Below are 25,106 nucleotides of genomic sequence, written 5' to 3'. Positions count from 1 at the left end.
AAATTATCTTCATCTTTATCATCATCATCATCATCATCATCATCATCATCATCATCATCATCAATATCATCATCATCATCATAATTATCATCTTTAAATTATCATCATCATTATCATCATCATCATCATCATCATCATCATCATCATCATCATATCATCATCATCATCATCATCATCATCATCATCATCATCATCATCATCATCAATAAAAAATCAAATTATCAAATTAAACATATTTTAAATCGCTCACATGGGTAGGGTTCGCGAATCTCCCTATGCGTTATCCAAGCGCATGTTACCCGTAATACCTTTTATTTACTTTCCTTGAAATTCGTTTACCTTTTTGGTAAAACTGGAGCAAAATAACAAAATGAATAAGTTATTTGTCATCAAGTCTATGTTTAACTTCTGACCGTATTCTTGTGTTTTAAATATTGCTGTTCTTACTGTTTTATTTAAATCTGTCGGGGTTTTGAACATAATAGCCAACGGAACATTACTTTCCTTTTTCGGTACTTTACTTAATGCATTATAATCATTCATAAAACGTTGTGTTTTTGTAGTTGAGGGCGCCTTAATTAATGATTTTTCTAAAACATTATTCTCCTGATAAGAGTTAGTAATTATATAATTCCTTATACTTGGTATTTTGAGAAATACTGGGAACTTTAAACAGCTTGGGGAGTACGATACTTGAATTTCGAAGAAAGCTTTAAACCGATTTCCTACTTTGTTAATGTGTTCATTGATAAGTATCTTAGTCATCTTAAAATCATATATCTGTTCATGATCGGTGATTTTCGAACAAAGAAGAAATATTGGAATGAACAAAACGAGTTGCAAAAGTAGTGCAGTCATAGTAAGGCTTCTACTTTCCTTATACGGCTCAGAAAAATGGAATGAACGATTGAATGGTATGTTTTTGTTTGGAAAGTGAGGTAGCTGATCCGTGTATGCCTTTTCGCTGTTTTTAACTTTTCTCCCTCCTCACATAGCTCCATTCTTCGAATAAAATCGTCCCTTGATTTTTGATTCAAGGCTAGTTCAAATGTAAGTGGTATAGGTATACTGTTTATCGTGGCTGGATTTTCGAGATTTGAGGTTGGCATTGTCTGTCTTCCATTCAAGTAGGTTTCGAGATTTGAGTAAACTTGATTCGCGTTTTCAATAAATGTTTTAAACCGTGTAAATATATTTTTAAATATTTCGATAATATAATGTCGTGCAAATGCTTTCAATTTCATATACTTCAATTATATATACTTCCAATAAAATTTTTTTATACAGTTTTTTCTTTTTTATACAGTACAATTAAAATAAATTACCTCTTACAGATAATCTTGAAAACTTAATGTGAAAAAAAAGGAAAATAAAATAAACAAATTGTCTCAAAAATAAAATGGCGTAGGCACTGCGTAGCTAGGGCTAAAACCTGAAAATGTGCCTTGAAAAAAATTATGTTCAAAAAGGTGAAATGCAAAACTAAATTCACTAAGTTTAAACCTTAATATTGCATTTCACATAAAAATACGTTTGATCTTCATAGTCATTGATATCGATATCGTTGTTGTCGACGTTGTCGTCGTTGTCGTATCATCATAAATCATCATAAATTATCTTCATCTTTATCATCATCATCATCATCATCATCATCATCATCATCATCAATATCATCATCATCATCATAATTATCATCTTTAAATTATCATCATCATTATCATCATCATCATCATCATCATCATCATCATCATCATCATATCATCATCATCATCATCATCATCATCATCATCATCATCATCATCATCATCATCATCATCATCAATAAAAAATCAAATTATCAAATTAAACATATTTTAAATCGCTCACATGGGTAGGGTTCGCGAATCTCCCTATGCGTTATCCAAGCGCATGTTACCCGTAATACCTTTTATTTACTTTCCTTGAAATTCGTTTACCTTTTTGGTAAAACTGGAGCAAAATAACAAAATGAATAAGTTATTTGTCATCAAGTCTATGTTTAACTTCTGACCGTATTCTTGTGTTTTAAATATTGCTGTTCTTACTGTTTTATTTAAATCTGTCGGGGTTTTGAACATAATAGCCAACGGAACATTACTTTCCTTTTTCGGTACTTTACTTAATGCATTATAATCATTCATAAAACGTTGTGTTTTTGTAGTTGAGGGCGCCTTAATTAATGATTTTTCTAAAACATTATTCTCCTGATAAGAGTTAGTAATTATATAATTCCTTATACTTGGTATTTTGAGAAATACTGGGAACTTTAAACAGCTTGGGGAGTACGATACTTGAATTTCGAAGAAAGCTTTAAACCGATTTCCTACTTTGTTAATGTGTTCATTGATAAGTATCTTAGTCATCTTAAAATCATATATCTGTTCATGATCGGTGATTTTCGAACAAAGAAGAAATATTGGAATGAACAAAACGAGTTGCAAAAGTAGTGCAGTCATAGTAAGGCTTCTACTTTCCTTATACGGCTCAGAAAAATGGAATGAACGATTGAATGGTATGTTTTTGTTTGGAAAGTGAGGTAGCTGATCCGAAGTAACTTTCTTTAGAATCGGAGGATGAACCTTTCTCACTGGTTCAGAAGTATACTCTAATTCTTGTAGAGTCTCTAATTCTTTGTAGAATCTCCATTTTGTAAGGAATGCATTTTCATCTTTGAGGATTCTGATATCATGATTATCATTAACTTTCAACTGAGTTGTGCCTTGGTTTTCTGAACTTGTACTTAAGTCTTTTAGGGAATTTAAACTAATTTGGCTTGTGATACTACTTTCTGTATGTTCTTCTATTGTCGTGCAATACTCTTCTTCAGTTGTTGGATTCAAAATACCATCGTTAAGAGGTGTTTCAATAATTTCCAGCTGATCTTCATTGTCGTGATTGTAATTATCGCTTTCTGATTGAATTTTAATGTCTAACTCAGAAGTTGTTGTTTTTCTGCTACTTATGTCATTTTCATTAAGATGGTCTAATACTTTTGGCTTCGACGAAGTATCAATATGTCTTTGGTTTTCGTAACATAAGTTTGGTATTTCAATTGGAGTTTCATCAATTACATGCTGTTCGTGTAAATCTTCTATGGTAACAGGAATAATTGTTTCTTTTTCTATATTTTGGTCAACTTCATCGTTTATTTCCTCGTTATGTTCTGGAGTGAAATGTTCACGTGAAACGCAATCTTCTGTCTCAACTTTAGAATTATCATCGAGTATTTCGGGGTAGGTATTTGTGACTATTTCGTCAGTATTATTTTGATCAATTTCTACATTACTATCAATTTCATGAGAACTCCTTAATGAAATTGTTTCATTTTTGGTAATTTGTGGATCTTCACATTCGATGTCACTCATATCTTGGGGTTCGCAAGTTGTTGTATTAGGTTGATCAAAATCTTTCTTGTTCGTTTCCTTGTTCTCTTGTTGTAGTAAATTTCGTCCAGTAATGTTTTGTAACAAATATCGAAACTGGTCTTGTAAACAGTTCATCTCATGGGTGATCTGTTTATTGTTCTCACGCAAGTTCTGAATCTCCTGTTGTATATGTTTATCTTCTTTTTCATTTGGGGTGTTGAAATGTGGACGATTCATTCTATAAGATGTATAATCTCTTGCTGATGCATTGTCGTAATAATCGGTGTTGGTTTCATATGGGTAACTTTCATCAAAAGTTGACATCTGATTGTTTGTGTAGGGGTTATACCCGTAATCATAACAGTCGTTTCTATAGTAATCTTCTGTATCATCATACTCCATGGTTGTGTTATCCTCATATTGAAAATCGTTCTTGTGATATTGAGTCATATTATCTACGCCAATTATACGAACTGGCAATTCATTCCTTTGATTTTCATGGGTGTCTGTTCGTGTATTTTCACCGTTCCTCCGGTTGTCATTTTGTCTTCTCGGTCTGAAGTAATTGTCTCTATAATTTGGTTGTGGATTATTTGAGGTAGTAGATCTCCAATTTTGGTTATTCGAATCGGGTTGAGTGTATTTATTTTCATTATTTCTGTTCCAGTTATCAAAATTTCGTGGTGTCCATTTTCTATTGTTTCTCCATCGCGGTTGTTGAGTAAAGTTTTTCCTGTACTGATACTGAGAGTTGTTATTTTGTGGAATTCTAGGATCTTGGTATTCCTGTCTGCATTGTCTTGCTAAATGTCCCGCCTTATTACATACATAGCAGATTGGTTGGTTTACTGGAGTTGTATTGCAATCCTGATTATTCGTTTGTCTCTGTAGACGCATTTTTAACTTTCTGTTCTCGTCTTTGAGCCTTGCAACTTCTCTAGTCGCATTTTCGGGATTAGCTAAATTCGCAGGTGTTGTATTATATGCAACCACTGGTGGTGCATCATTCTCAGCGAATGTTACAGTGCTAGGTTTAACCAACTGGTTGTGTGCTTTTGTCACGGCCTTTACTACTGTTTCCATTATGCGAGCGTTATCATCGATGTTAACTGAATTATTTACTCTTGCGATTCTAACTGCTTGTGTGTATGTCTCTGGTTGGCTTAAAAGAAGTTTTCTCTTTAGATAATAATTAACTCCTTGAATAAAAAGATCTCTTTTGGTTTCTTCCGAAACATTTAACTCTTGTGACAACTTCTCTAAATTTGCTATGAAATGTTCAAGTCCTCTTTCTCCTTCTTTCAATTCATAAAGTTGGGTTTTCTTCATCCAAATACGTTCTGGTGGTTCGTACTCATTCTGAAAAGCTTGTTGAATTAATTGTAAATCTTGTTTTGTTTGGTTTGGAAGGGATTCATAAAATATCGACGCAGATTTACTTAAGCAAAGAGGAAAAGCGCTAAGTTGTTCGTTATTGTCCAACTTGTTAAAGGTAGCTGTTCTCTTAAATTGAAGGAAAAATTCTTTAACGTCATCATCTTGTCCTCCGTTAAACTGTGGTAAACTAGACTTATCAATTGCTGGTCTAAATGAGTTTGCAATCTTTTCTAACCAATTAAGAGTGTTTCTCTCATCGTTTTGTTCAACCAGAGAAGCTTCCGCTTCTTGTTTTGCTGTAGAGTTCAAAAATCGTCTGAAAGCTTTTTCCATTTTCTTTTCACTTATCATTTTATTAATATACTCATCTCACCAATCATTTTCCTCATGTCTTAGTGAGTCTCGATCAAAATGTTCAGTTGGTAAAACTTCAATGTCGGGTGTGGTACAGTTGGGTGCAGGTGGTGTTTTTGAGTAAAATAGTGGTAAAACATTAGGATTATTGCTGTTATGAGGTGAACCTGAATGGCTTGCCATAATTTTTTTGTGTTGAAAAAAATGATGTTTCACTGATTTATGAAGAAATTAGTGAATAGAGTTGATCTCGGTAGGGAAACTCCAGTGTGAGGGCGGTGGATTTTCTTTTTATTTATTATTATTAGGCGGCGGATTTTCTTTATTTGTTTATTATTATTAGTCTTCTTACGTTTGATTTATATGTTTATGTTTTCTTCTTTTGCAGTAAAGGGGAAGGGGAAGGTTCGGGTTTTGTGTTATGTTTGGATTAGGTATATGGAGGTTGGGAACGAGGTTAGTGGTCTGGGGAGTATTTGGTTAGGAAAGGGCTAGGTTTGGGAATAGTTTGGTTAGGAATGGGCAAGGTCTAATCAAAAAGGCTTAACTTGTATTTGCCGTCCTCAGTATGTTCTATAATATAAAACTCAAACAAATGTTCTATTAATGTGTAATGGTAAGCACTCTTATATTTGTGTGACGTAAATGTAATGGCACGGATATGCTAAGGTGTGCGGCAAAGCATCAAACTTTTCAATAACAATATTTAACTCATATAGTAATAACAACAATAATATTAATAATCGAAATGCAAACAAAAGTACTTACAACTGGTTCTTCTTCTCTTACTTATTTTTCTTAATAAATATTCTCAAATATTCTCGTCAATATATATTCTCTTAAAATTAACTCATGCAAATATCAATAAATCAATACAGATAATAACGCTTATTTAGAGTTACTCAAATATCTTTTCTTACCAATTCTTCTCGTAAGTTTCTCTTTAAAATCTTGATGAATACTTCTCATAAAATTCTCTTTAAATCTTTAAAAATCCTTTTCTCATAAATTCCTCTTTTAAATCTCTTAAAACTCTTTTTATAACAAAATCCTTTTTCTTCTTTAAAATCCTCTTTAAATCTCTTAAAACTCTTTTTATAACAAAATCCTTTTTCTTCTTTAAAATCCTCTTTAAATCTCTTAAAACTCTTTCTCTTAAAAATCTTCTTTTAAATCTTTTTAAAACTCTTTCTCTTAAAATTCTCTTTTAAATCTCTTCTTCAAAAACTGTCTTCCCAAAACTGTCTTCCCAAAACTGTCTTCCCAAAACTGTCTTCCCAAAACTCTAAGATTCTTTCTTTTTTTGAGCTTTTATAGTTCTCCATTATTATTTGTTTCGTTGCTATATCTACTCATCATTAATTTACTTGACATGTAAATAGGTCTCTGTGTGTACGTCTTTTCTTAATCGTTGTTATTTTAATTTTGCTTCATTAGTATTTTTTTCTCGTGTTATCTTTTATTTATATGACATGATGAATAAGTTTCGGTATATCTTTTCTTAATCGTTGTTTTTTATTTTTGCTTCATTAGTTTTCTCGGGTTATCTTTTATTTATTTGACATGATGAATAAGTCTCTGTGTGTATGCCTTTTCGCTGTTTTTAACTTTTCTCCCTCCTCACAATATCTTCAAATATGGTCTTCTGTTGCATTTTTAATTGCAGTAATCGTTTTGAAAACTGCAAGAAGTCGTTTTATAGAATTCCTAAGGTTATTAATCACCATGATAAAGAAACGGAATTGTTGTCAACAGAACGAAGAGCAAAATGGTTTGCTGTTTTAAAACTTAAAGATATCGATACAAGTGCCAGTCACAACAGAGTTTGTTCTGATCATTTTTCTTCTGGTTATTAATTATTCATTCTTATATTATATTAATTTATTCATTCTTATTCATATAAAAACTGGCGCTATTTTTCTTTCGCACCCCCCTATTTTTATTGCAGATTATGATAGAGAAATTTATGCTGATTCAGAAAAATATAAAAACATGGACCTGAAAATCAACGGAAAGTGCTCTACTTCGAAGTCAAAGTTGTAAGAAATCCCACTAAAAACCCTAATATTCGCCATTTTGAGAATAATAAGTTAATGATCTTTTAGCTTACAAAAGCAAAACGTTAATAGCATGGTTTTTACGTTAAAAAAGTCGTTAAAGTATGTTATGCGCTCGATGTAGCCATAAGCTTCTCAGAGCGCAATATTGTACACGCATGCGCAATTATTTTATTATAACAGTGCGATTTATATTTCACAATAAAGCTGGTTGGATAGGCGGTTAGGTTCAGGGTAAGGGTTAGGGTAAGGGTTAGGGATAAGGGATAAGGGATAAGGGATAAGGGATAAGGGATAAGGGATAAGGGATAAGGGATAAGGGATAAGGGATAAGGGATAAGGGATAAGGGATAAGGGATAAGGGATAGGGATAGGGCAATACAATAATAATTATTCATCAATTTTTCTGCATTCTAACATTCTACGTTCAACCTTTATTTGAAATCTTCCATTAATTTCATTTTGTTATAACACTTTCGTTATAATACTTTAAGATTATAATGCAAAGACTGATGGAAACCAGGTCTGCTTATTGCGCAATGTAACGGTAATTAATTTTCGTTAAAACCGAAAGTGTTTTAAAAAAGATTTTTAAAAAATGGCGAATATTAGGATTTTAGAGCACTTTCCGTTGATTTTCAGGTCCATGTTTTTATATTTTTCTGAATCAGCATAAATTTCTCTATCATAATCTGCAATAAAAATAGGGGGGTGCGAAAGTAAAATAGCGCCTAAAAACTATATATAAGATATTTTTGTACACGTATAAGAGCCTGCATAACTGAAAAATGTCTTTTTGCTTGTCAAATTGGGAATTTTGTTTATTTTGATATTATCTTTATATAGTTAAAATGTTTATACTATTACATCCTTAGGTAAGCCTTCAAAACTGTTTGAAAAGACACACCCTGATTGGAACCCAACAATAAATGGGCTATAAAAACAAGTCTCAATAGCGAAAGGTTCAGCAGAATAAAGAAGCGACAACATGAAGCTGGAGTTATGACAACTGAGAACCTAATAAGTAATGAAGAGTGGACTGGTATTTCTACTAATAGTGGAAATTATGAACATAGCAATGAAAGTACCATTTTATGAACATAGCAATGAAAGTACCATAATATGAACAGACAAACACAAACTGATATGTCAGCAAATATAAATAATTCACTTGAAAATAAATTATTAGAAAAAGATTGATTTACCAATTAGAAAAAGATTGATTTACCAGTTAAATAAAGAAAAAGGTTGATTTACCAGTTAAATAAAGAACTTAGTCTTGATAAGATTGGAGCTATAGAATGGTTTACTACCAACAATAAAGTGACATTTTATACTGGTTTACCAAATGTTAAAATGCTCATGACTTTATATAACTTCATATGCAATGATATACCACATTCATCAAGATCAGCATTGTCTAAGTTCAGTAAATTAACATTGTCTTTGATGAGATTACGTCGTAATCTAACCTTACAAGATCTTGCCTATCGTTTTGAAGTCAGTAACTCAACAGTTTCTACTGTATTTATTAACCCAACAGATGTCCTGTTTATTTATTTACGTCAACTTATAAAATGGCCTGCACGTGATCAGCTATGGAAAACTACACCTAATTGTTTTCGGAAACATTTTGGTACAAAAGTGGTTGTAATTATTGATTGTTTTGAAGTTTTCACACATACACCAAGAAACCTTTTAGCAAGAGCACAAACATTTTCAAGTTACAAACATTATAACACAGTGAAGTTTTTGATTGGGGTAACTCCACAAGGTGTTATTAGTTTTATTTCAAAAGCATGGGGTGGTAGAACTAGTGATAAACATCTCACTGAAAATTGTAATCTACTCAATAACTTGTTATCAAGTGATATTGTTATGGCTGATAGAGGTTTTGATATTGAGGAATCTGTTGCTGTTTATTGTGCATCAGTGAAAATACCAGCTTTTACCAAAGGAAAACGACAACTTGACTTGATTGATGTTGAACAAACGCGTCATATTGCATCAGTTCGAATTCATGTAGAACGTGTAATTGGAAATCTTAGAAACAAGTATACCATATTAAAAGACATTTTGCCATTGGATTATGTGATCAGAAAAGACGACAGTGGTTATTCAACAATTGATAAAATTGCAACTGTCGCATGTGGACTAACAAACATGCGTGATTCAGTTATTTCAGTTGACTAAAACTAGTATTAGACATTTTATTTAGTTTTGTCTTCCTATATAAAGTCTTATTTAATTTTTTAATAGAAGGCTAATTACAATCTGGACATATCCAATTCTTCTTTGGTTTGTTTTTTAACTTTAAACATTTGAAATGAAATAGTTTTTTTAAACAATCAATGTTATTACATGGAAACAGTTCACCATCTTCTTTTCCATTGCAATAACAATTTTCAATGCTTGTACTTAAAGGAACAATTTCTTTGTCTATTTAATTTGTGAAAAACTTAGCCACCAGTTCTGGGAATATTACATATTTAAACTTGGTTTCACATTCTTTAATAATTGTTTGCCATAAATTTTCATCAGGGAAAATGCGTTCTATGTGGTAGTCTTTTTCTGTGTAAATAAAAAAATCATAATACTCTTTTTTACATAAATTTATCTCTGTTTGTATTTGATAGTAATAGGGATGCTTTGTTGATAACTTTGTAACATTGTCAATCTTTTGTAAACAAAAGTTCCTATCGTTTTCAATGGCTTCGAAAATAAAATCATCTTTATGTTTAATTAGGCATTTTATTTCAATACACCCATCACCACAGCATGTGCAATAAACAATTGCATCAGGTGATGCTCCCATATATAAATACTCTGTAGACAAAAATAAACCACAATCTGAAATCTTCCAATTTTCGTGATGAACACTAACAAGATTGGTGTAAATACTTAGTGCTTTTTTCTCATGGATACTCCCATATCTAGTAGCTTGTGTTGAAAACCTATTACTTATGGGATAGCAAATTTTTTTAATCAAAGATATTTGTTTGTTTTGGCTAGAATGCATTACATTGTAAACATTTGATGCGGTAATTCTCCCAGCACGATATAAAAACCAATTCTGCGATAGCGCTTGCTTCCTTGTCAATTTCTCAACAGCCATCTGTTGTTCAGTAGTAACTTGACTAAATTCAATCTTTTCACAGTTTTCACATACCTCTAAGTAACTCATATTTAACAAATTTAAATCATAAATGTCTGATAACATTTTTGATAGTAAATCATTCTGTTGTTTTGGAATATAAATATCATCATAAGGAGGTATTATTGATAAAATTGCAGGTTTAGAATTACACAGACTCATTTGCTTGAAAAATATGTCAACTTGTTCTTGTGAAGGTCCTTTACATTTTTCAAAACACGACTGTTTACTTTTTTTTTTACTAACATATTCACTAGGAGTTGCACAGTTTTCTTTAAGTTAAGTTGTCAAACTTTCTTTTAAGCGAATCTGGTGATGTAAAGTTTATGTCAACTACTTCAGCATAAGGTACTGATTTCAACGAAGTAGGCAACATCCAATAGGCCTTTTCCTCAGTTACAGTTTTAGAATCTCTTATTCTGACAGTTGCATCAATAAAAAATAAAACAGCTCCAATGTGTGAACAAGATTCCCCCAAGCTAGCCATGCAGTTGCAGTGAGCAGATAGTACATCACCATTCACATGAGCTATAATTCATACTGATGTTGGTGGTTCATTTAATTGTTGAGAATTCAAAACCTAAAAGATAATTTAGTTTTATACCTTTGCTGCAATATAACTTTTGCTCCAATGTATCAAAATAGTATATGAAGCTTACATAAAAGAGAAGTAAAATTAAATCACCTTTCCATGGACCAAACATATAGATTTATTACTGAAGAGCTTTATGCCAACATCTCTCACCCAACCACCTAAGAAATATTTATACGATTCTAAACTTTTAAAGCATTTAAGTTCTTCTTTGGTGGCAGGGCTTGATGCAAACAATAAATATGTAACAATATCAGCATGGGAGATTTTAGGATAGAATTCTGGATACGTCTTTTTCAACGTATATGGATCAATATTATCAATTTTTGAGATCTTAGTTCTATATCTAGTTTTACTTTGGTTTGAAAGATTTTTATAATAATCGCTTTCTGCCATACTCAAGACAAATATTGAATAAGCTCAGTGTTATAATTTGGGTAAGCAAAAGAAAGTATTACTCAGAATACGATCAAAGTCCGCACTCAAATTATACTAATTATGCGTAAGCTGTTATTTTAAAATTATGCGAATTGTTCAATATCAATAAATAGGCACGGGGGGCAATCACGCAATTGGAAACGACCCCGCTTTGTGAAATTGATGTTAGAAATGACCCTACTATTGTACGACTGTATTTTACTCATTCGCCCTGTCCATAAAAACGGCGCAATAATAGAAACGTAATTGATGCTTTGAAATCTCTTCGTTATCAACTTGGTGATATCTAGATTCATGACGGCACAAATTTCACAGAAGCAGCTGTTTATACATCACGGAGATGTCTGGTTATTGCAAAATCCATTTCTAGTTTAAATTTGGATGTTTCTCTGGTTGCATGGTAAAATGTGTTGATTGAGACCAATAAGACTTGTAAACAACTTCAAGCAAAATAATTAACCGAATTAAACCGGAACTATTATAAAAAAGAAAAAAAAAACACAACAAAAGCAACCTTTAGGCTGTGTGTGTTCACATTGCCTAACTAATGGATCATACGGAATAAACATATTAGACCGTTCACCGTGCAACTATGTTATAAAAGCTTTTGTCATGTTGTAGCGGGTGATTAAGATCCAAAAGGTATCATATACGTTTTTTGAAACTATGTTTAAACACTGAATTGTCTTTTTCAAATGCTGCTTCAAACACCTAGTTATCTTGTTACATGATATCCAGCCATGAGATTTTTCTAAGAAAAAAAATATATATCAGCTTAAATATTGTAGACTCTAAACTTTTAAAGTGTAATTACAATTTCACAACTTTAATGACGCTGAATTTAATTACTCAAATTATAAACTTCTTTAAACTAAATAAAAAAGGTTTTTAAATATTAAAGAACTATTCAAGTTAAAATACTACATTGTAAAGTAATTGTGCATCGGCAACAACACCATTCAACATTCTCACATTCCAAAATATATTGAGGTATACGTTCACAATCACGGTGAAACCAACGTTCACATTTTCCACATTGCACCATATGTCTAAATAGATTAATACTTAGTGTACAAATAAAATCTGAACAGAAGTAGCACAATAATTTATATATATATATATATATATATATATATATATATATATATATATATATATATATATATATATATATATATATATATATATATATATATATATATATATATATATACATATATATATATACATATATATATATATGTATATATATATATATATGTATATATATATACATACATATATATATATATATATATATATATATATATATATATATATATATATATATATATATATATATATATATATATAGATATACATAGATATATATATCTATATATATCTATATATATATGTATATATAGATATATATATACATATATATAGATATATATATATATATGTATATATATCTATATATATATAGATATATATAGATATATATAGATATATATATACACTGGCGAGCAAAAAAAAGTGAACAGTACAATTTTTCAGTAAATTATGTATTATTAATCAATTAAAAATATAATACATAAAATATAACATATCGCTTATATTAAATACATATACATACACATATATACGACTCATTTTGAAAAAAAAAATTAATATTTTGTGTGGCCACCACCATTTTTCATCACTTCATTTAATCGACGCGGCATCGACTCAATTAAATTTGCTATCAAATGGTCAGGTATCGTAACCCAAACTTGTTTTATGGCTGCCCAAAGATCATCCAAAGATGAAATATTATTTTTATGGATCTCTTTATCCATATAGTCCCACAAATTTTCAATGGGATTAAGGTCTGGACTTTGGGCAGGCCAAAAAAAAGAAGATATTGTTATCCTTGAGCCATTTTTTAACTTGTTTAGACGTATGGCAAGTAGCATTGTCATGTTGAAATTTAATTTCATCCTCTTCTAATTCTTCCAGTGTGGGCAGCAAAGATTTTTGTAAAATACTAATGTATTCTTTGGAATTTATTCGTAATCCATCTTCGACTCTATGCAATCTGCCCACACCTTTGGCAGAAAAACAACCCCAAACCATAATTCCAAGATTACCCTTTACCGTTTGGTGAATACAATCTGGATTTAATTGTTCGTTCTTACGTCTAATGCACATCTGTGGACGATCTGAATGCAAACAAAATCGTGATTCATCTGACCATAATATTTTTGTCCAGTCTGTGTTTTTATTATTTTTTACCCAAGCTAACCTTGCCTTTTTATGGCGTGCTGTAAGAAGAGGTACTTTTTTACATGGGTGTATTTTGAACCCCTGATCTTTAAGACGCCTCGAAATTGTCCATCGGCTAACCTTTTTATCATCAGAACACGTAAAAGTTTCTGCGATATGCGTCATAGTGGTTTTTCGATTTTTTAAAACATTGAATTTTAACTTGTGACAATCTCTTTCCGTCATTTTTCTTGGTCTGCCAGAACCTTTTTTTCTAGCTGTTGTTTTATTGTTTTTCTGACATGAAAGTATCTTGTGAACTCCACCAACACTAATGTTTACACCTTGAGCTTTCATAATTTGAATAATTTGGCGTATCGATTTACCGGACGCACTCATTCCAACAATGATTCCTTTTTGTTCCATTGTTAAATGAGGTCCTCTGTGAAAGAAAAATGATAATATTTTTAGAGTAATATATGAAGAAAATATTTATTTAATGATAAACTATGTATTCTAAATGAATATTTTTTTTTCATAAGAATCCAATAACATCAAAATTAAAGGGGATTTTTCATTTTAAATAAGTTAGAGGCATAAATAATAACCAAAATAAAAATAAAAAAAAATTACCTTTTATTTGGAGACATTTTTTTCCTTTTATTTTTTATAATAATAATATAGCGATAATACGACCTATTTCACCCACGCTCTAATATCAACTACAGATTTTGCTGACAACGTTCACTGTATTCATATCTAATGTTTAGAAGTTTATTCATGTTTTCTTTGAAAGATAAACGTAAATTCTTTGATAGTACGAACAAAAATAAACAAGCTTGTATGAGTTTCTGACCAGAGCTCTTTCATTTTATGCGTAAGCAGTCGCTGTTCACTTTTTTTTGCTCGCCAGTGTATATATGTATATATATATGGACAGAGAGAGAGAGACTGAAAAGTGGAAACAAAATTTTATTGCTACTTCACTTACTTATCTTTGATAAATTTATCTGAAGCCATCCAAATTTGCCGGCATATGCAATAAAGAGTAAACTTAAATTCTTTTTCTTTACAAAACCTTGCCAATTTTTCAGTCTTTGGAAAATCATTTAACTGGTTTTCCACAATACTTTGAAGTAAATTGTTTCTCATTTCATTACTTTCAAATGAAACATAGCACGGATTTGAGCCAGTAGAAGCAATATGCTGTGCAAATGCCAATGCAAACAAACCACAATCTACATTATTTGTTTGTTGTTGCACTGGTAAAACTCGTACTGTCAAGTTATCTTTGGCACACTGCATTATTGTACAAATTTGCCTGACAACATAATTTTTCAATTTTCCTTTAAACATGCTGTCTAAAAGACATACCTCACCTTCAGAACAGCCAAAAGTGCTAATTGTCAGCCAATGTAAATCACCATCATGAAATATCTATACAAATGATTCCTTTACCACACAAAATGACAAATTTTGGCCCAGAATTAGATCCTGCAGACCAGAAACACCAGTTATCATTTTTTGCACTGAGTTGATAACAGTGTCTGACAACATCTGGTTGGTTGTAATATCTTTTATATCATCCGAGGAAAGATTTTTCTTAGGAAACATAGTCAATTTTTTTGCTGAATGTTCATCACCATTATCAGAAAGAACAATCACCTGGTTAGCAATAAACATTTCCTTGTTTACCGGCTCTTCAAAAATTTCTTTTTCAAATGTGCCTGTTAAGTAACTCTCTTCAGTTATAAATACTTTAGAAGCAATGATTGTTTTTTCTTTCCGAGCTCCAACGCGCTTCGTTTGAACTTTTACTGGTTTCCGAACAGAAATTGAAATGTGCTTATTTTTATTTTTTGATTTAACATCTGTTTTAGTAACCGGAATCCCAGATTCTCTAGCTCTTCCTTTATTCAGTTTGTCTATGAGAGAAGAAATAGTTTTGTGTAACATAACAATTTCATCGGAGTTTGCCTCGAATTCAAAAGATAGATTTCTTATAGTATTAAGCATCTCCCTAACATCAACACCAGAATAAATGTGAGTATATTGTTGAGCTTCTACAATAGTCTCTTCTTCTTTTAAAGGCAAAAATGACTCTTTTAGAGGTGAAAATGACTCCATAGAAGGTAACAAGGAGTTTGAAAAGATAAAAGGGGTTTTTCTTGCAATATATCATAGTCATCTGCATCCAAATTCAAGAATGGAGAATTTATATAAAGTTTTGATAATGCATCCCATGACCAAGTAGGATACTTTCGGAATGCAGTAAAGAAGTGTTTGCATGGGGAGCCTGTTAACATCCAATCATAACAAGTACATTTTGGCATAGTGTTCTCATTACCAAAGTACACAAAGTATTTGTTAGACGACTCAATAGTGCTAGATACAGCAAAGATACTTTCTTTTATCATTACAACACTGTTTAAATCCATGTGATCAGCAGTTGATCTTCGCAATAAGCAATGCTTAACAAAACTACGAGGACGATTAAAATGATATTTTGGCACACAGCACCCATACCTTCTGTACCGTGCATCCATTTTAAAGTTGGCATCAGTGTAGCTAAATTGAATTGATAAAACACAATAAGTAACAGTATTATAATAACATCATTACTATGAGCAATTTACAAATTGACATTAGTCCCATCAAACATTAATTCAATAAGTTAATTTTATTTTTAACTTACCTTTCTAGCTTATCAGTGAAGAATTCTTCAATCAATAAAGTTAACATGCCTGTCAATGAGGAGTTGTTATATTTCTTTAAATAGGAATATTTAAATGATTTATTTTGTCTTTCCACACCATTATTTGTGTTGCAATAAATTAAAAGACAATTTTGTCTGTACCATGAGATCCACCTCTAAATTAAAAATAAAGGAATTCTACTTTCACAAGCCTTGCCTTAAAATAATGCAAACTCAACCAAATAGTTGTAACAAGTATTGGTCTCAAATAAAAGTTTAATTATTCAAAGTCATCCTTTTCTGAAATACCTTTTTTATAGGAAGCCAATAAGTTTCAAGGTAATGTTTTAATTTTGAAAACCCTTTTGACACCAGAATTCAGAGAGTTCCAACCTTTTCATGGCATCTATTTCCTCTTCAAAAGATCTTGACCAGGCAATGGATCTCAACATTCTTAAAATATCAACTTTTCTGCTACAACAACCATTTGTTGTTTTTTTAATCCAACGATCCCATGCCTGTTCTCTATGAAAATCGCAGATGAATACTTCACATCCTAATAAAATAACAAAATGTTATTAATAAGTAATTAGAACTTACGTTGCATGAAATATAATATAAATATATGAGATATATAGAGATAAAATAAAGACACACCAATAAAAACAGATTCCAAAGCACGTATCTCCTCATTACAATAGTCAGTTATGCAATATAAAGGTTGAAAATTGACATTCCAAGATTTAATAACATTGACCGCTTTTGAAATTGTCTCAAAAGTTTCACTTTCAGATACAAATGTTGCAACTATTTGATAATCAACATTTGTTTTTACCACTAAGAAAAACAATGGCAACGAATATCGAGTAGTTTTGTATGTTGCATCTAAAAACACCATTTCATTACCATATCTATGTAGAAGTTTTTTTTGCCAATCAGCATGATATACAAACAAAAGCTCATCACTTCTATGACTACTTTTTGGATGAAAATGTATTTTCACAGAAGCATCAGCCTTCCACTCGCTTATTTTGTTTTCTAAACAATCTTGATCAATGCTTGAGAATCTTTAAAGTTAATATATTATATATAATAATTAATAATTAAAATTATTCAATGATTATACTAATCATCAAATAATTTTATAGATTAAACCAAAAACTCAAAATTAAAAAAATTATTACCTGAGCTTTTGACTTTCAATACCTATGTGTGAACGAATGACATTGTTTCTTGGGTAGAATCTTCTGTTGTTAGAAGGAGGCAAATCCTTTTTTCCAAACATATCACTCACAGTAATTTTTAAAAGTCTCTTCATCTCACGAACATTTGAAACACCTTGTTTTACAAATTCAGAAATCTTTGCTGACAATCGATGATCAATTTTTTGAGAGAGAAGTTCACTCTGAAGTTTTAAACAACAAATGATGTAACTAATCTACATTACTACAACTATGTTTGTTCCCATTAATGGAGTACTCAAACATACATGTAGCAAAAAATTAAAACTATGTGCATGCAAAAAATAAAAAAAAAACCAATACATGTGTAGAAATAAGCCTTACCATAAAAATTTGAAAACATATATTCATATGATTTGTAAGAAACACATTTTAAAAAATCCAATTTTATATCAAATTCAATTTTCTGTTTTGGAAATTTTTTCTAGACATGTCTGAACAAATGTTGTACTCTATATAAATTATTTTTATGGTGCTGTTTTCTCATATTTTTCACATTTTCATGTAAAAAATATATTTGCTCCCCCTCTGAGTATATTTTATCCTACATAAAGTTTTTAAAAAAAACATTTCTTTTCTACATCCTTTATATCAGATAAAATTTTCTGCATTGTTGAATAATTATTTATTGTAAAAATAATTTTGGCCAAATTTTCACTTATTCTGGATCACATTGCTGTATCTATAATTTTAGTAGTTATGAATAAAGAAGACTATAATTTTAAAATAATTACTCAAATTTTATTCATTTAACAAAAATCAATACAGTCTGCAATATTCAATCAAAGCACAAAATAATTACCTTTCCAAGGGGATGATTTCTGTGACACATTAGGCAGTCAATTTCCACTTTAATTTTTCTAGAATATACCAGAGGATTTTGTTTTATCAAAGAATTTTTAATATCTTTTGACACTAGCTCTTGTTATAATTTATTAGATTCGGCATACTCTACTTCTGATGATTACGCTTTTCTTTTCTTGGGGCAATGGACTTAGGCTTAGATTTATTTGCACGCATTTGTGCAGCTTCTTCCAATTGCCGTTTGACTGGAGTATCCGTTAAAACAGCAGACTTTCCTTTCTGCTTTGGTTTTCTGTTATTTTTACGCATTCCGGCTTTAGGGAATAGTCGTATTTGTTCCGGAGAAATAAGTTGACAGTCAGTTAGTGAGGTTGGTATTTCTATAGTGGTTGATACTGATGTTGAGGGTAATGTTGTCGATTCAATAGTTGTATCTGAAACAGTTGGATCTGGTCTATCTGTAACTGTTGCAGCTAAAAAATCTTCGTCTGTAAATATTTGGGAATCAAATGGATAGATTCCTGCTGCTTTGAACCCTTGGGAAATATTCCCTGGCGTAAATGCTAACGGAAAAGCAGTCCCCAGTAATTCTCCTATGTCATAAATTGTGATTGGAGTCGCAGGATGGTTTGTCATCCAATCATTGCAGGCTCTGTTGTAGTGTTTTTTTAAGGGACCGAATACGCTCACATCCAGAGGCTGCAACTTATGGCTGCAGTGCGAAGGGAAGGTCAGCAACATTATGCCATTAGTCTTTGCATAATTCAACGCAGCAATACTTAAGTGGCTCTCGTGGTTGTCTAATAATATCAACTTTGGACTGTCTTTTGTAGGTCTTACGTGATCGACAAAATGTTTGAGGACATCAATAAAAATATCTGAAATCATCCATCCAGATTTTGTTGCTGCACCTTTTGTTCCAACAGGTGCGCCTTTAATCATGTGTTCCTTAAAAAACACTCTGGGAAACAGCAAATATGGAGGTATTGCAGTTCCTGCAGCTCCAACAATACAACATGCTGTAACCAAGACACCTCGTTCAGCTGATGTTGCCTGGCCAACTTGCTTTTGCCCCTTTAAAGCCCAAACTTTTTCTGGTTTATGTACACTTGTGAGACCAGTCTCATCTAAGTTAAAAATGTCTTGTGCTTGTAGATTAAATCGGTTAATAACACCTTCTAAATTTGAAAAAAATGCTCCAACATTAGTTTTATTGAAACTAGTGCAACGGCTAAGACTAGTTTGTTCGGGGGTTCTTAGCGCCAAACTCTGTCGTCTCATAAATGAATGCAGCCATTCTATTCCAGCCATTTTTTCTTCTGTCCAATTACATTTCACGTTTTTGTTATTTGCTATGGCAAACTCAAAAGCTAAGCGACGAACTTGGGTAAATGAAAGTCCATGGTGCATGTTGACTGCATCTTGAATATATTTTTTCAGTAGCAATTCTTCACTTGAGTTGAAAACGAGTAAATGTTCATTTGATGGTCGAAAATTAACCTTAACTCCATCAGGTGTATTTTTAACTTTGAGCACATACCTGGCTAATGTATTTTTTGGTATCTGATGACTGGCCGCTGCTTTTCTTATCGATAGTTCTCCTTTTATAATTTTTTCAGTTGCCGTTTTTAAAGCATCAATGGAATACGATCTGTGCGTTGTGGTACGTTGACGTTGACGGGGCATTTTAATTTAATTTATTTATAAACTGGAATAAAAAAAAACATAATTAGTTGATATAAATGTTAATTAAATGATTATATTAAATTAATTTTTCATTGGTGGGGTTAAGTGGGCCGTCCCATATAACCACATGAATAGCCGGCCCACTTAACCCCACTATATCAAAGTTCATATTTTTACAAAAACTTACCAGTATTTTAAATATTTGCGTAATTTGTGATAATTATTCAAATAGGCACTATATTAAAGTTCAGAAATCAGTTATTAAAACTCACAAAACTTGATAAACACAGATTCTATCAACTTTCTAACGCTGCAGTAAAACAATACATGTGACTTCCAAGAACAACAAATGCTTAATAAAATTTTAAAATGGCTGCCATTTGCATTCAAAATCAGCAGCAAGTAGTGCCACCTAGTGGATCGTTTGGGAAACATCAATAAAAGCGGTGTATTCAAACTGCAGAAGTATGAACAGCCAGTAGCCCAGTTAACACCTGTACCCAGTTAACCTCACTTTACCCTAATCTCTTTCATGTTAACTTTAGCTGGACATTCAAATTTCTTAGTGTCTTGAATAATCACATACTCGGATTTGTACCAATGATCAAGCTTCTGTAATAAAAAATAAAGACATTTACTTTTTTATTATTTAATATCTTAAAAGATTTTTAAATGAAATTGCAAATTTTCACAATTAAAATTAAATTTGCTTTTTACTTTTTGATTTTCTTTTGCTTCAATATACTTTTGCTTAGCATTATAATTCCGATCAAATCCATGATGACAGTCAAACCTTTTTACTGACAAAACAATGTAAGGAGTATTACAAAATTCTGGGGATGTTTCCCATAATACCTTATGCTTGCGGGAAAATATATCTAAAAATGAAACAATATATATATAGATAATAAAACACTAAAATACATATTACAACTTTAATGAGGTAACTCTGAACAATCATTTAGTTGTCATTGTTTCAATATTCTTTACCTGTACTACCAAAGTCTTTTGGAGTTGAGAAAGCAGCAAACCTATCAGTATTGTATATCTCATAGTTATGAAGACATTGATTAGCTTCCTCAACCGAATTACATATGTAGGTATCAATTTTATCTGAAATGTGAAGATCTAATTATTTCAAAATAAATGGAAAAAGATTGTAGAGCAAAAGATATCTAAAATCATGCAAACTTGAAACTTTTGTAGGGTCATTAACAGATAGAACACAGCGCTCAGCTTCTTCAACAGTATTATAAATACAAGTCGTTTCGCTATCTGAAAATTTAATTTACATAATTTAGTAACTTTTTAGATTAACAATTAGGTTAAAAATTCAGGTAAGTGATAAGTTAACCAAAACACCTTGCAAACTTAAAACATCTTCTGCCTCACCATTTGGTATGTCTGTGTCATCACAACCTGAAATATCTGAACTAATAACATAATAGTAAAATTTGATTACAATAAATCACTTGTTATTTTTCTTTTCATTTAAATTTTTCTTAATCTAGAATTTACTTCATTTGTTAAATGAAACAACTTTTTTTTTAATTGAAAAAAATTGAATATTAACTTATATTTTCTAGATTGATAAAAATTTAAAAATATCAAAACTATAAAAATTTAAACATTTAAATTAACATATGCCTTGTCATTTCCATTTCCATTTCAAAATTTCTTTTTTTTTAGCATCAAAACCTTTTATTTTCTCTTAGCTAAGAAGCCTGTAAAATATTTTAAATTGAAGCGCGTTTTGAAAAACTAAAAATTAAAATTGAATATTTCGTATAACTTAGAAATAATTATTTACGCATAATTATGTATTGCGAGTTAATGGACTTTGGTCGTATTCTGAGTGATACTTTCTTGTGCTTACCTATACTCAGGTGATTTAAGGCCAGTCCAAATTTTTATGGTAGTTCGTCCTACCTTCTACAACTCCTTTTTAAAAAAAACTGTTTTTGAAAATTTGTTGTCCAAGCTGAATAATACTTAGCAAAAGTTGGGCTAAGTTGAAAAAAATATTATTGACAAAAATATGGTGGATGACGCATATTGTCCTTAAACTTAAAGATGAATGTTTCAAAAAATTAGGGTTTAAATTGTTAAGCACAACTTTTCTAGTTATCTACAAGCGAAAAGACATCGATATTGAATTATATTGTTTTTTCATACTTTGATTCAGAAGGTAGGGTAGAAAATCCGACGTTAATTATTTCTTTCAACGACGTACAATAAAGTGTCGAGAACTCGGTAATACTTAGCGATTTTGTTTTAAAAGGCTTTTTGATGACCGCATAAACAGAATGGTTTCTGTCGGTGGAAGTTATTCGTAATAAACAAAATAGAGCGTGTGGTCATTATATATACATATAAATATACATATTTATATGTTTATATAGTGTTAATACAATTTATTATTTTTAATTGGTATTTAGAATTAAATACATTTGGTTAATAAGTTTGCTCATTTGTTTTTATAATTTTTTAAAAGGTACTTATTTTTATGTCTGCATTTAGAAATAAGTTCAGTTTTTTTATTTAGTAAATTTTCTTGATCTAAATAAGTAATAATTTCAAACTTTTTTGTTAACAAAACATACATTTTTGAGATATGTTATTTTAGGTAGGCGCAGTTTTTAGAATAGACCAGTTTAATTTAAAGTTAATATTTTTTTTCTTTTAGTTGCCAAATATATTTTGACAGCATAGTCTCTTTTGAGTACTTTTCATGATTTTTTTTATTTTTTAATGTACTTGATGGAACTTCCTGGTCAGAGAAATCAATTACTATTTTACAATGCTTAGTATATAACTAAAAAAAATTATTTACAAGTATATTTTATAATTATATAGAAATGTGATTTATTTTACTAAAGGAGGATGGATCCTGCTTAAATACAACACATTGAAAATTGACTGATAGCATGTTTAATTTGTATAGTAAAGATAAATAAAACTGGAGAAAATAAAGAAAAAGAAAATGTTTATTTAACAAGAATGAAAATATTGCGAGAAAGAAAAAGATCTAGATTGAAAATAAATAAATTAATAAAATCAGCAGTAGTCTTTAGTAGACTGTTGACACAATGAATTTAACCAGTTTGTTTGGAAGAAATAGAAATCGATTTATTAAATTCTTTTGTAGTAAAATTATTATTATTCGAAATACATTATAAATCAATGACAACAAATGCATGGTCATTAGTTGAATTAACAAGTAATTTACATAAATTTATTAAAAGCAACTAAATAAGTTTAAAGATTATGGCAATTGTGGAATGTTTATATACATCAAAAATAATTGGAAAAACCCTTGAGATTGGTTTTAAAAACATCTTTTGTGATATTATTGGAGTAATAGTTTATATTCTAGTAATAAAGCTTTGTTAAATAGGATATGATTTGTATTGATTATCATTATTTAATTTATCATAATTTTTTATTTATTTTGTTTTAACAATAATCATCCAGTCAATTGATTTGTTAATTTTTTGTTTGTTTAGATATTATCTAGATTATCTAGATATTGTTTAGATATTTTATTTATATATATATACATACATACATACATACATACATACATACATACATACATACATACATACATACATACATACATACATACATACATACATACATACATACATACATACATACATACATACATACATACATACATACATACATACATACATACATACATACATACATACATACATACATACATATATACTTGCTGCCAGTTTCTCTTTTCTCAGAATCGTCTTAAATCGTCAGAAGTCTTTCTATTTTCTCGTTCTGTTTTAAACATTGAGCACTAATTTAGTAAAATACACTAACACAATTTACATCCAATTTAAAAAATCTATTGCAAATAATAAGTTTTCAAGATTTGAATAATAAATAATGTGGTTTGTTATAAATCATTATATTATATACAAATTCATAACATGCTATGAACTCATCATATATATTCAAAAAATTAGAAAACTTTCTAGTCGGACTTTTTTAGTTACCGCTTTATTATAAACGTTTAGAAAAATCCCGCGGGATCTAAACGGCACAATTTTACGTCACCCTCAGATAAACGAAACAAACCCGAAATTTAGGGAGACTGGCCTTAAACTACATGACGATCGCTCCGCGCAAAATCGGACTATCTGCAATCTCCGCCAAAAACAAAATTGGCATATCTGTAATCTCCGCGTAAAACAAAATTGGACTATCTGCATTTTCCGCCAGCTTTATTTTTGAACTATCTGCATTCTCCGGGCGTTCAAAGTTTTTATTGCATGAAATTATGCGCCTTGTCAAAATGTGATTTCACTACAAATGGCAGATCTGATGATAAAAGTTGTTAATAAGAAGACAGTAATTGCATTATTTTCCATCTATTCCTGAGATATAAATCTTTTTAAGTTTTAACACAAAGTGTCATTTGCCACATTTGATTTTGTTTAGAAGTAATTATTTTAAATAGTTATATGACATATGGTATGTTAATGCAAATGAAAAATTTACAATACTTTTAGAACATCATTTTAGCAGCTAAAATAAGAACAGTCTGCATCTACTTTAATCTCAAGTCTGAACTTAGTAAGCGTATACACATCATGAATTGATCAAACTGTAGCTGATCGCAAAACCAATTTTATATATTCAAATTTAATTTGAAATTAAAATGCTGCTGGATTAAGAAAACGTTTTACAGTTTTACGAGGCTTATTCGAAACATTGTTTGGTGTTTTTCAAGTTTGTCTATTTATTAAAAATAAAAGTAGTGTTACTGTGTTATCTATATTATATAGGTATACGGCGCTACTCAACTTTCTCCCCCCCCCCCCCCCCCTCCTAATTTTATGATTGATTCTGATAGAGAATTTTACGCTGATTCATAAAAATATAAAAACATTGACCTGAAAATTAACGGAAAGTGCTCTAATTCGAAGTCAAAGTTGTAAAAAATCCCACTAAAAACCCTAATATTCGCCATTTTTTTTCAAAACGCTTTCATTTTTAATGAAAACTAATTACCGTTACATTGCGCAATAAACAGACCTGGTTTCCATAAGCCTTAGCATTATTATTTTAAAGTA

General features: G+C 30.5%; 2 protein-coding genes and 3 pseudogenes across 2 annotated transcripts; 1 reads left to right on the top strand and 4 right to left on the bottom strand.

Annotated features, from left to right (window-relative positions):
* Positions 1–1,300: 1,300 nt before the first annotated feature.
* Positions 1,301–6,722, bottom strand: LOC149890380 (uncharacterized). Its single transcript, XM_090086428.1, has 2 exons — positions 6,301–6,722; positions 1,301–6,205 (listed from the first exon to the last, which is right to left on the bottom strand). The coding sequence occupies exon 2, from the start codon at positions 5,109–5,111 to the stop codon at positions 1,932–1,934; it is 3,180 nt and encodes a 1,059-aa protein (XP_089942554.1). The 5' UTR covers positions 5,112–6,205; positions 6,301–6,722; the 3' UTR covers positions 1,301–1,931.
* Positions 6,723–6,751: 29 nt separating this feature from the next.
* LOC149890379 (uncharacterized) lies at positions 6,752–9,445 on the top strand (annotated as a pseudogene).
* LOC149890378 (uncharacterized) lies at positions 7,965–11,323 on the bottom strand (annotated as a pseudogene).
* A 939-nt stretch (positions 11,324–12,262) lies between these two features.
* LOC149890377 (uncharacterized) lies at positions 12,263–17,429 on the bottom strand (annotated as a pseudogene).
* Positions 17,430–17,466: 37 nt separating this feature from the next.
* Positions 17,467–21,530, bottom strand: LOC145190559 (uncharacterized). Its single transcript, XM_090085256.1, has 8 exons — positions 21,526–21,530; positions 21,370–21,440; positions 21,199–21,282; positions 20,998–21,120; positions 20,725–20,885; positions 20,195–20,619; positions 18,320–20,029; positions 17,467–17,681 (listed from the first exon to the last, which is right to left on the bottom strand). The coding sequence occupies exons 1-6, from the start codon at positions 21,528–21,530 to the stop codon at positions 20,518–20,520; spliced, it is 546 nt and encodes a 181-aa protein (XP_089941382.1). The 3' UTR covers positions 17,467–17,681; positions 18,320–20,029; positions 20,195–20,517.
* Positions 21,531–25,106: the final 3,576 nt, after the last annotated feature.

This window comes from Hydra viridissima, unplaced genomic scaffold (genome assembly GCF_058129835.1).
Source record: "Hydra viridissima isolate aposymbiotic clone 2 unplaced genomic scaffold, HvirCarnegie_v1 scaffold_4, whole genome shotgun sequence".
NCBI classification, from domain to species: Eukaryota; Metazoa; Cnidaria; class Hydrozoa; order Anthoathecata; family Hydridae; genus Hydra; species Hydra viridissima.
This window is presented reverse-complemented; position numbering and strand designations above follow the sequence as displayed.

Coding starts and splice junctions, on each gene's coding strand:
- LOC149890380 (XM_090086428.1), bottom strand. CDS start 5,111: ATGATAAGTGAAAAGAAAATGGAAAAAGCTTTCAGACGATTTTTGAAC.
- LOC145190559 (XM_090085256.1), bottom strand. Junction 21,121..21,198: donor TGACCCTACAAAAGTTTCAA/GTTTGCATGATT, acceptor TTCACATTTCAG/ATAAAATTGATACCTACATA. Junction 20,886..20,997: donor AAAAGACTTTGGTAGTACAG/GTAAAGAATATT, acceptor TTTCATTTTTAG/ATATATTTTCCCGCAAGCAT.